The sequence below is a fragment of the Leptosomus discolor genome, chromosome 2 (genome assembly GCF_034619465.1).
Source record: "Leptosomus discolor isolate bLepDis1 chromosome 2, bLepDis1.hap2, whole genome shotgun sequence".
NCBI classification, from domain to species: Eukaryota; Metazoa; Chordata; class Aves; order Leptosomiformes; family Leptosomidae; genus Leptosomus; species Leptosomus discolor.
This window is the reverse complement of record NC_141392.1, coordinates 76,424,539-76,437,498: the sequence shown is the minus strand read 5'-3', so window position 1 is coordinate 76,437,498 and position 12,960 is coordinate 76,424,539. Positions and strand designations below refer to the sequence as shown.

The 12,960-nt window shown below is 37.2% G+C and overlaps 1 protein-coding gene across 1 annotated transcript in view; it reads left to right on the top strand.

Annotated features, from left to right (window-relative positions):
* The window catches only part of FIG4 (FIG4 phosphoinositide 5-phosphatase), a 70,243-nt gene that overhangs the window by 12,982 nt on the left and 44,301 nt on the right, over nucleotides 1–12,960 (top strand). Inside the window, exons 4-9 of the mRNA XM_086461304.1 lie at nucleotides 3,331–3,487; nucleotides 4,823–4,873; nucleotides 6,992–7,140; nucleotides 10,110–10,238; nucleotides 11,785–11,885; nucleotides 12,318–12,480. Of these exons, the coding sequence (XP_086317430.1) occupies nucleotides 3,331–3,487; nucleotides 4,823–4,873; nucleotides 6,992–7,140; nucleotides 10,110–10,238; nucleotides 11,785–11,885; nucleotides 12,318–12,480 (750 nt within the window). The remainder of the gene's footprint in view (nucleotides 1–3,330; nucleotides 3,488–4,822; nucleotides 4,874–6,991; nucleotides 7,141–10,109; nucleotides 10,239–11,784; nucleotides 11,886–12,317; nucleotides 12,481–12,960) is intronic.

Genomic DNA, 12,960 nt, shown 5'->3' with positions numbered 1-12,960 from the left:
GCAGAGAAGGTGAAGAATGCGATTACTTTAAAAGATGCTTCTGATGTTGCAAAACAACCAAAACGTAAGAAAATATTACTGGTATTCTAATATAAAGTGGCAGATTAAGCAAACTTTCTTCTATATTTGTTTTGCTGATGAAGCATTTTGGAACTTATCAATGGATCCACCTTTCAGAAATTCCTCAGATGAGGTTTATGTTCCTTATGAATTTAAGAGTATTAATAATATGGGTAAACCTAAAGAAGCTTCTAACAGTCTTGCTGCATCGACTTTTTTTGCAAAAGCTATTAGTGCTCACTATCTAAATGTGTAATAATAATATTCAGTTGGAAAATGGTTGTGTTCAATTAGAATGTTGCATGAAAATGTTCTGTCGCTGGACAAATGTATTGGTTATCAGAAGATATGGTGTACTATTTCTAGACACTTCTTTTTTTTAGCAGTAACGTGCTTTCTTAGTGATCTTCAGATTATCTTGCACTTTTAAAGTATGTGCTTTAGATGTCTTCCATCTTGATCCTGTCTAATCATATTTGTATGAACATATTATCTGGGGGAATGCAATGGTCATTTATTTCTGCCTCCTGGCTCAGGCCAGGAAGAAAGGGCTATTTTTTGTAGAATTGGAAAGGACGGCTTTATTCTATTCTCTGGTTACTTTGTTAACAAGAGACAGTGCATTCAGACAGTGCACCTCAGAATAGGGGTTCTGACAGGCTAAGTTCTGGCTCACTGTATAGTGTATAAAAGTAGAAATCACTTTTAAATGGAGAGAACCAAGCCAAGGGGAAAGGCTGGGTTCCTTATCAGACTTTGGTATAACATTTGGTGAAATTTGAAGGATAGAGGCTGTTCATGTAAGTGCTTTTGGTACCTGGAGAATACAGGAAGAACTCTGACTGCTATTTAACAACTGATATTCAATAGTCTGGCTGCTTCAAACGGAAGACTTTGTTTCTTGTTGTCAGCAGGATCTCCTGTCCTTGGGCAGGTGAGAGCATTTTTCCAAGGGGGGCTAATAAGGCAGAAGGAAAGACTGCAGTTCATTCGATCACGTTGCAGCCTCCAGCAGTGACAGGGAGGAAAATGTGTGCTTTGCTCATCCTTCTTTAATTTATAATGCAAAGCTAAAAGAACTGAGTATAAATACAAGTAACAATGTGAATTGTGAGGGTTTTTTTTTCCCCCTAATTAATATATTTGTTGACAGTGCAGCAGTGACTGAGTTTCAGGCTCTTTAGTAGTAGCAACCCATCAAAGCAGCTACCTCTAACAGCTAATTCATGTGATTTATCACTTATTAAAACTTAGTACTGCTGTATCAGTACTTGTACTGTATTAGAAACAAATTTGGATTCAGGGATGGTTACATATTTCTATTTAAAATTTTTTTTTATACATTTGTATTGTATTGAGGGTTTGTTACGCATTTTCCTAACGATATGTAATAGAGACCTCCAAAGAAGCAACTCAGTGAAGGAGCATGGCTATGCCCTGTGGTGTTAGGGAAGAGGGTGGAGGCTTCAGAACCCTTCTTTTTATAGGCAATAAAGCCAGACACTGCCTGTTCTACCTCCTTAGCCCTCTGGACTTCAGCAGGGCCAAGTGATAGTATCTGAGAGAAGAAATAGAAAGAAAGGATTATCCCTGATGCTCTGAATGGCTAATCTGGGGGAGATGCTGCTGTAGACAGGGATTTTAATTCCCTGCCATTAAGGAGAGAGCACAAAGGTGTTGTGGTACCCTCAACCACTTTTGCTGTTCTGTGCCCCTCCCCAGTAGATAATACATAAACCTGAAAAGACAATTGGCGATTGGGGTTCCTCCCTGCCCTGGAAGATTAAAGGTTTGGTCTCTGAAGTAAATAGGGTATGCCTCGCTCTGAACAATTGAGAGTCTTATAAAAAGCAAATACAAGTATCTTAAGTAGACACCAACTTACTCTTTATCTGCCACTCCTCCCAGCTTCGTATCATCAGCAAATTTGCTGAGGGTACACTCTGTCTTTTCATCTAGGTCATTGAAGAATATATTGAATAGGACAGGCTCTAATACTGACCGCTGGGGAACAACGCTAGTTACAGGCCTCCAGCTGGACTTGGCACCACTGATCACAACCCTCTGAGCTCTGTCCTTCAGCCAGTTCTCAATCCGCCTCGCTGTCCACTCGTCTATCCCACACTTCCTAAGCTTACCCATGAGGACATTCAGTGAGATCTGGACAGGCTGGAGAGCTGGGCAGAGAGTAACCAGATGAGGTTTAACAGGGGCAAGTGTAGAGTCCTGCACCTGGGGAGGAATAACCCCATACACCAGCACAGGCTGGGGGTTGACCTGCTTGAGAGTAGCTCTGCAGAGAGGGACCTGGGAGTTTTGGTGGGTAACGGGATGACCACGAGCCAGCAATGTGTCCTTGTGGCCAAGAAGGCCGACAGCATCCTGGGTTGCATTAAGAAGAATGTGGCCAGCAAGTTGAGGGAGGTCATCCTCCCACTCTACTCTGCCCTGGTGAGGCCACACCTGGAGTGCTGTGTCCAGTTCTGGGACTCCCAGTTCTAGAGGGACAGGGAGCTACTGGAGAGAGTCCAGCAGAGGGCTACGAGGATGATGAGGGGGCTGGAGCATCTCTCCTACGAGGAAGGGCTGAGAGACCTGGGGTTCTTTAGCCTGAGAAGAGAAGACTGAGAGGGGACCTTGCCAATGCTTATAAATATCTAAAGGGTGGAAGTCAAGAGGATGGAGCCAGGCTCTTCTCAGTGGTGCCCAGTGACAGGACAAGAGGCAGCAGGCACAAGGTGGAGCACGGGAAGTTCCGCCTGAACGTGAGGAAAATCTTTACTCTGAGGGTGGCAGAGCTTGTTGGGAGTTTGCTTGCACTGGAACAGGGGAAGTTGTCAAGTCTCCTTCTCTGGAGATGTTCAAAACCCGCCTGGACGTGTTCCTGTTCTGACCTGCTCTAGGCTAACCTGCTTTGACAGGGGAGTTGGACCGGATGATCTCCAGAGGTCCCTTCCAACCCCTACCATTCTGTGAGTCTGTCTTAACTCTGCTACCTAATATGAAAAATACACACAGTAGAAGGGAAAAAAAAAAGTAAAAATTATGTATTTCATTGATTAACACTTGCTGGGGGTGAATTGTAAGACTGTGTCTATATATATATATTTTTTTTTGTATGTGTGTATATATGCACATTATACATATAACATGAAGAAATAACAAAAATTCTATGAAGTCTTGAAACAATTATGATACTGTTTTTCTGAATATGTTTGATCAAATCAATGCAAACATCCAACTAACAGCATTTTGATGCTGTTTTAACAGGTTTTGTCAGGTTTTTAGAAGGCTACTACATTGTGTTAATAACAAAAAGAAGAAAAATGGCAGATATTGGAGGTCATGCAATATATAAAATAGAAGATACAAATATGATCTACATTCCAAATGACTCTGTAAGAGTCACTCATCCCGATGAAGCCAGGTAAGTAATGGTGGTAAACAGTATGTACTTTTGGAATATTTTCTAAGCAATGGTGAACTGCAACCAGAAATTTCAGTTGTGGATTTCCTTCTGTTAGTATGTTATTCAAGCCATTTTATCTTAGTTGATAAATTAGTGTGAAAGAATGGAGAATGGGCCACATGTTCTGTGGCCTCTAACGTACAGAGTAAGTACAACTGTTACAGTCTTTCAGAGATTTTTGTCCAGATCTCCATGTTGCCTACATGTCAAAGCTACATCCTAGCAGATGTGCACCAGGAAGCATCCGATATAAACATTGTTCTTAGAAGGGCAAAGTGATGCTAATACTGATTTATGTTGTTTGGGGTACTGTTCTTTTCTTAGTAGTTCTAGCACTGTTTTAATATCACCTGAAGAGATCTTTTGTGCCCTCAAAATGTGCCAAGTAGATTATTTAATGATTGTGTGGTGTCAGAAACTTGTGAATGTTGCTGTTGTAAAGGGTGATAAACTGACCTGCTGGTAAGTTCAGCTTCTTTTTTTCCTTTCTGTGATTTTTTTCTGAAGAAAGAAATTTGAGTCTTTAATCAGCAGGGAACTTTGTACGAAATGTACAACTACATCCTGATGGTGTTTTTGTCAGGGTGGGATAACTCTAATTCTATGATATACCAGGCAAATAGTATCAATAAGCTGCTTTGTAGTTTGTACTAAGTGTGAATAGTCAAAAAGTGATAGACTATGATAAACTGATGTCAGGTAATAAATCAAGCCAATGGTAACTGTGAAAAAAGTTTTCACTTGACGTTTACAATCAGTCATACCTTAGTCTCCCCTCTTAGAATGCAGAAGACCATATTATCTAACCTATATATTCATGGTGTTAGCCAGTTTATCATTCATAGACAGTGTTATGGTTTCTTCTGAAAATTTACGAGGGTATGATGGGTTGAAGTAGATATTTATTTTCTTGTTCATTTATTTGAGAATAACTGAAAAATCTTTAATTCTTGTGCAGTATTGTTGGGAGTTTGCTTGCATAAATCCTAGAGAATTTGACCCACACATGTGGAAAATAAAACCATAACTTTATCTACAGCTGCCTAAAGAAACAGAGTATGCACATGAGCGGACACTGGATTATGAAAAAAAAAAGCTATTTGGTTTATTTAATCCAGATGCTGACATTCTAGTGGAATTACCTATCAAAACAATTACGATAAGGTAGGAAGGGAGCATATGGCAAGAGTCAATATTTATATGGAGTTTAATTTCTGAGATCTTCTGACTGACTTCTTGGGGTCTGTCTGGTTAAACTAATAATTTTTCCTTTAACTTGAATTGTTTTGCTAGGTATTTGAGAATCTTTCAAAATGTGGACCTTTCTAGCAACTTCTATTTTAGGTAGGTATTAGTTACTGATTCCTTTAAAAAAATTGTGTACTTGCTGTAAGATTCTGCTTTTGGATTTTGATACTTAAGAGCTTCAGGTTTGTATTCTGAGAAAATAAGACACATGATCACACTGCTTGTTCATTTTCATCTGTGTCTTTTGAACCTGCTTTCTCCTTCAGCAAATTGATTAGGAATGTAGTCTCAATGAAGTTAAAAACTATAGAAATGTTAGTGGCATGGTAGAAGGTAGACACTGAAATTACTGTTTCCACTGACTGTTCAGCCTTGCCAGATTATGCAGAAGTTCTCTCTTTGGAAAAGTATTATATTTCAGGGGGTTTGTTTGTCCTATCAGTTTTGCTTCCTTGATCTCATTTTCCAGAAATAAATCTTTGTCTTGATTCAGAAACAAAGACAGAGAAATAGGTCCTTGTCAAAGATGTACCCTGCATAGGGTACATCTTTCATAGGGCCTTCTAGGCGTTACCAATTCTCTTGCTTATTGTTTCATAAATCCCATACCTAAGATAAGTTTCCGTGTCCCAGCTACTATTATACATGAGATTTTTGGGACAGCAGAAAAACAGGGGAAATAGGGCAGTAAACTGGGCAGTAGTAGTTAAAAGACTTTGACTTAAAAAAACTAAACGAAAAAATCCTTTTGCAAATACCAAAAAGTTTGTCAGTCTAGAAGATACTCCCTCTTGGAAAATAAAGGCTTTTTGTCACCACTGTATTTGTGAAGACAAAACCTACCGAAGTTTCATGTCTGTGTTGTGGTTTTGCGTGGAAGGCTTTTTCACAGTATAAAGCCTGAGTTTTTCTTCCATGCTTTGTCTCCCAGCCTTAACATTATACAACTTTTATACATACTTTTTTTGTTTCCCCCCCCCCCAGCCCCCCGCTTGGAAGGTGATGAATGTATACTGTTTCTGTGGTTGTGCATAGAGGGGAAAAGAGAAGGTTCTTACACAACTCTGATAAACACATTTATAAGCTTAATTTAAATTGTTCTTGGCTGAAATTGTAGCATATTTTTCTGCATGGTTTTCTGTAAATCATTAAATGAATTAGAAGCTAATTATAAGAAAACGTATGGTCTAAGGGGAAAATGGAGGAATAGCCTGAACAAGTCTTTTACTGGAATACTGTTTAAAGGTTCTGTTATATGCGAACTGAGCATGTAACAGACATTATTATTATTATTATTATTATTATTATTATTATTATTATTATTATTATTATTATTCCCCTAAGGGCTAATCATGCCAGGTCATCATTATGGAAATGTGGTGAATACATTGGGTTAGACTTTGTTATCATTAATGATAAATCTAAATGTCCAATGTTTAAATAATTATTATTTTTTTTATCGTTAATGAGTATCTAGAACTTACAGGAAGGCCAGTAATCACTGATGCTGTCTTAGGCTAAAGTGGAAATCTGTGTGTATTTCTGATTCATGTGTTGTGTAAATTCAGTTTCTCCTTGGAGAAATGAATCCTAGTGGCTTATAAAATGCAGCAATTAATGTAGAGTGTTGTCAGTATAAGACATGAGATGCAGAATTTGTTACGATTATGGAACTAATAAAAAAACCCAAACCTTTTGTTTATTCAGCAGCAACTGTCTTAAGATGCATCTGTGCTGCAATCACAAATTTGAGGACAGACACAGTTTTTGTGGCCAAATTTTTGGCTGTTTTGAGTTCAGGTAGTAGTTAGAGAGTAATACTTAAATCTCAGAAAAATGAGGTTGTCTATGTCTATATATATTTCTGGTGGAAAAGCTATTTTTGATCTTCAGAGCTGCTTCTTGGGACATAGCGAATTAAGTTTGTTGATATGCTTTGTTCAAAAGGCATATTCAGTTTTCAGTTATAAGAAGAATATAAATACAATTTCAACTATAGTACTGTAAACAGTTTCCATGTTTGTAAAATTTCTTTTGGAAATAATTTCTGTCATTTGCCTTTATAGAATAAGAATCTGTATTGTGTTTAAAAATATTTTTTTTTCTTAATGGTTAAAATAATACTGTGTTAAATATAAGTACAGATGGAGAGTAAGGGCTTTTAGAAAAGTACTGTGCATCTACAATTATTAATACATGTTAACTATCTATCAGTTACAGCTATGATCTATCTCACTCCCTTCAGTATAATCTTACTGTCCTGAGAATGCCACTTGAGACATTAAAAACTGAAACAACCCAGAGCCGACAAGAGAGTTTTGATATATTTGAAGATGAAGGACTTTCAACACAGGGTGGAAGCGGTAAGCAAATGTTACTAATTAAACTGATATTGTTGGTCATGTGTACACTTAGAATATGTTCCACTTAAGTTTACTTTTGAGAAACATTTGAGTCTTCTGTATTGATCAGTAGTCTCATAACAGTCATGAGTTAATAAAAGATTACGTAAAGTGCCAATTACAGACATTTGAATTTGAACAATGCAATTTCTAGAGGTGATTAGTCATTGTTTTGTTAATTTACATTGCAACTTAGGGAGATAATTGAGCATGCTGATGGTTTTCAGCAACTGATTATTGAACGGACTTGTAAGACTCCCAATAGGAATGAATTACAAAGAGAGTGGGAAGCAATAGCTGATTAAGTACTGATAAATGTTACTTTGTTTCACATTGGAAAATATTGATGACAGAATTCTATGAAGTTAGTATCAACTTGATGTAGTAAGCACTATCAGGAAGACTAAGAAAAATTACTGATTTCAGTTGAAAACTACAGCCTTCAATTTGGATCTGCCATATTCATAAAAGTGTAAAGATGACCAGCCAGGCAGTAAAACTACGTTCTTTCCCTTTCCCTTCATGCACACACACACGCACCCCCACCAAAAAAAAATTTCCTCTGAAATTCTTAATACTGGATTTCATTCTGTTGAAGTTGATGTTTTTTCTGTTTTATTGCCCTGTGACTTGTGCTAATTATCTGAATGCTTGTTAAAAAATAGCTTGTTAATTTTATTTTTTTTTTACTTTTTGGTATTGTATATGTGACACCACTTTTTTCCCTGTTTAATTGTGAAATATCAGAAATAACAGTGCTACCTTTGATTTCTAATGAATACATTGCTATAAAAGTGGTCTCAAACAGCTGTGGAGATTGAACTAGCCACCTTAGGTAGTAATAGAATACCACGCCTTTTAAATACATCGCTGATAAGCAAAACAATAGGATAGAGGAAGTCTGCTACTATTTTGCTTAACACTATGAACTTGATGTGGAAGCCAGCTTAGATGCAACATCTGGATCTGCGTTTGTATTGGTTATAAAGAGGATCAACAGCCTCTCTACATCACCACCCTTATTTGTAGTCACCCACTGTGTAACTCCTGTTGCACAGAAAATATAATACACAGAGGAATATGATACAAAAATCCCACTTGTCCTAAAGTAACTTGGGTTCTTTGAGATAGTGTGAATTGCATGACTCGTCTTCCATCTCTTCTAACCCGAAATGAATCTTCTGAGGCACTGAAGAAGGAATTTATTGGTCCTGCTTTCTGTGCCTCCCAAAGGTACTCTGAAGGTCTGACAAGCACATAGTTGAAACACAGAAATGCCTGAAACAACCCCTGACCCAAATTTAGGCAAGACAAACTTGGACACTGTTTGTCCACACTTTTGTTTTTGACACCCTTTCATCACAAAATAGACCTACACTGACTGTAACTCAAAAGAATGATAATGAAAGTTAGGTAAGTAACTAATCATCTTTGATACTGGAATTTACTATTTAAATAGTTGCAAACATCTATCATACTGTCACTTTAAAGTCTAAAAGTAATGCTGTATACAGTATGCCCTAAATCTGATGGAAAAATTGAAAGATAATCAAATAATGTATTTCCTTTTAAAGAAAAGCAATTCCCCTCCCCTCCAAGAAAAAGATTTTGCTAACATGGTGATATACATCAGAATATGAGGAGTGGGTTGTCAAATACTACAATGGCAGAAATAACCATGAAGAGTGGAAGGAGCAGTAATTCCTCATCTGCAAAACCTCTCAGGAATTTATTCAGTGGCATCATCTCTTCTATGTCTTTGTGAAAACATTGGGAGAAAAAGATGCCATAACCTTGACCCCATCAACAGTATACTGATAGCACACACAGCTGCATTTCCAGTAGATATTAGTAACATACCTGTTCGTATGATAGAGTATGTTGTAAGAAATAGCCACCTGTCATTCAAGAACAAATTCTCACCAAAATACCGTTGCTAGAAATGAGGAGCACAGATTGATGACCAAGCGCTTGTGGCTGATTTCTGCTCAATGTATATACTCCTTCACCAAAATGCTTACATCACTTTTCCCTGGGCTTATGGTAAGTTGGGTGACTAGGTAGGAACAGTTTGTTCAACAGCTGCATTTTCACGTTCAGTCTGTTAGGAGGACTCATCTTTTTCCCCCAGCAGAACATTTGGCTGCTATAACTGACATACATAGTGCTACGATGTAACTCATTCTGCCAGAAACTTCATTTGAAAAAACTACACAAAAAATGTAGATAATGGAGTTCTTGTACTATTCGTTCTCTTTAAGATTCAGACTCATTCAATTCCCTTCACCACCTTTTAGTGCCAGTTGTCATCTTGCTCCTGATTTTTGAAACCGAAAAAGGCTCAGGTTTCAAATATATCAGAAACTGAATTCTAATTTGCAGGTCTCCAATAGCTGCATTTCTTGGTGCCAGTATAAATTAGGAAAACCACTCTATATTATGTGAGAATGGGATTGACATGGTTTTCTTAAAGGGGGCCAGGGCTGTGTATGATCTTCCAGAGTGTAATAGGTAACTCCAGAGCTGACCCAGAGTTTAGAAGCTTATAAAGTCCTCCTATAAGAGTATTTTTGCCTTAACTGGAATTCACAACTTGATATGTTTCCCTTATTATCAGATCCTTTGCTGCTACCATGCAGAGATCTCTTTTCAGTACTGGAAGTATCAGAAACTTTGGCGTGAAGGCCCTCAAATACTACAATGATTGGCAACCACTGAAAAATTCTAAATCCTCCTAAATGCTGAACTTCAGCGTGTGCCTGAAGTTACCTGTGTCTGGCAAACTTCAAGGATGCAAGTAAATGCCATGCTGAGTTGCAGTCAAGGGGAAATCAAAATAAAGGCCCAATGACGTGGATTTTAAAACAGACCAGTGCAGGTAAGCTTGTTTCTTAATTGCTAATGCATTTTTCATTGTAACAACTTCGTAGGTGTCTTTGGGATTTGCAGTAAGCCTTATGAAAAGTATGTGTGGAATGGCAAGCTCTTGGAGGCAGTGAAAAATACTGTTCATCGTGACTGGCTGCTGTATATTATTCACGGATTCTGTGGGCAATCAAGTATCCTTTTACGGTTGTAACAAATGGTGGTTTATTGATTTTTTTAAAAAAATTTGTACATGTGAAATACATTGTGTTATTTCTTCGTCATGTAAATACTTCTCAAATTTAGAATGGTTGGCTTTTATTTTTGTATTTTTCTAGGTTTTATGCTAAATAAGAAATACGGTTATGTTCTTGTAACAGGGCCCTGACACAGGTAGACTTCATTCACAGTGAGGCACTGCTTGTGAGCATGGGTTTTAGTTTAGAACTTGAGAGGATTTTAAGGCTCAGCTGTATTTTTTCATAGACACTTGAGGAAAGGGAGAAAAGCTAAACAGAACTGAATTGCTGACATAGAAACATTCTTTTACTAATCTTTAAAACATTTTTTGGTAACTGCAGTTTGCAGAAATTCTTGTATTTACTCTGTTGAAGATGATGACAGAACTTCAGGCCTACTGTGTGAAGAGAGTTAAGTAAACATTAGAACATCTGAAAATCTTTTTTTTTACCTGGCTATATATTACTTAAAATGTGTAGGTGGGTCTATGTACATTGTAATAGGAGGAGAAAAAGTCCAAATGCGTATCACATTCCAAAGAAATGCCGTCTCAACATCTTAGTTGATAAGAATTTGGATTATTACAGAGACACTCTAGTCTAATCATCAACTCTACCACGTTTAGTTTAAAAGCGTATCAACAAAATATCTGGAGAAGGAAATACAATTATGAAGTTAAAGTTAGTGGTGTCTTTGCAAAATTTAATTTTGCTTTTTACGATTGTAAGGCTGCTGATCATTGGCTTAGTCCCCACACAGGAAGCTAGATCTGTTTGTATATACCGCTATTTAATCTGTGATCTTACTTAATCAAAGTAGTAGTTATGGATCTGACCACCAGCATTACGCCTGCAGCTGCCTAGTGAGTGACAATAGTCTTTGCTGTAGGTATTTCATGAGCAAATGTCTTCTGCCCTCTTTCTTGTGCCTCCCTTATGCTAAGGAAGTAGTGATAGTCATGCTAGACATCTGATTTTATCTTTTTTCAGGTCTTAATAAAAAATAAAAAGCCTAAAAGAAAGCCACCACCGCATCTGTAGCTGTTTGCCTCTGGCTTTCAGTAGTTGCAAACCTACCTACTTTTCCAGACAAATAATTGGAGGGTGACTGATATAGCTGATCTGAAAATAGAAGCTCCCAGGCTTTAATCCCAGTATTCAAAAAAACAGTATTTGCAGCCCGAGGTGAATCTTGTGTCTATTTCACCTCCGTTGTCACTTAATAAAATAGAAATACTTCTCCTCTGCATGTTGTGTGAAGTGGTTGATGTATTGTAATCTAGATTCCCTTTTTGAAGTTCTTAAAAACGATGGTTGTAAAGGGCAATGCTCTCTCCCAACTGTAAAAGAAATTTGGAGGTTATACTCATCACTGTTAAGGAGCTTTTAGTAAATCAGATGTTTTGGTTTCATACACCTTTTTCAGAATTTATTTTTGTTTGCATGAAGTAAGTGAACAAAAAATTGCATGTGACATGAAAACCTTAACTTCTCTTTCAAGAACTGTTAATATACGGTCATCCTGTATATGTCACTCTGATAGCCAGAAGATCAAGCAAATTTGCTGGAACACGTTTTCTGAAACGAGGAGCAAACTGTGAGGTAAATTAAATGGGATTTTAGGGCTTCCCTTCTGCTCAACAATATGAAAGCTTGAGCTTGTCTGACGGTAGAATGGAAATGTTTTAGAGAGTTGTTAGGGTCTTGGCTGTAAATTATGCTATTAGATAATGTTATCAGAGATATCATTACATTTTTAATTGAGATAATAAAGCTCTTCTTAAAATAATAAGTCTTAACCAACAATTCTTTTCTTTACACTTAGAGATAATGTTATTTCCCACATAGCGTAAAGAAAATAAAAATCTGATAATACACATTTAGGGACAAATGAATTTAACCTTCAGTGGTGTTCTCACTACTGTGATTTGGTGTCCTACTGTTTAATTGTACTCTGTATTGATCTGTTCTCTATAATGCATGCAGCTCTGAACTGTCATGTCTACATCATATGTGTATTTCTGTTTGTTTTAGGGAGATGTTGCTAATGAAGTGGAAACTGAACAAATACTTTATGATGCTTCAGTTATGTCATTTTCTGCAGGGAGTTATTCTTCCTACGTTCAGGTTCGAGGATCTGTCCCTCTGTACTGGTCTCAAGATATTTCGACTATGATGCCTAAGCCACCCATAACATGTATGTACAAATTATTCTCTGTGACAGGTTATGGTTAGCACTGTATCCTAAAGGAAGACCTGAGAGACTGAGTGAAAACTCAATTTGCAAAAATGAATGAACTGTCTTATGCATTTGTTCTTTGGGAAGGTAAATCAATGTACTTTGTAATAAACAGCATGGCATACGAACATTCAACCATCTAAAAATCTGCATTTGATGAAATTGAATAGAAAAAACCCTTCTATCTTAGACTTCATGTTCAGAAATGGAACACAAAAATCTTCTGTTTGACGTTTTCAGCTTTCTTTGGGCTTATTTTGTGTACAAAGTTAGCTACATTTATCTTAGTATTATGGATAAAGTTTTGAACTTACTGAAAATGGTGGAAATTTTCGTCTGGACTAAGTTTAATGGGGCCAGAATAATTGCTCTTTGTAAGCATCTCATTACAGTTTTGGTTAAGAGGTCGCTTCCAATTTGGAAAAGGGAACTTTTTCT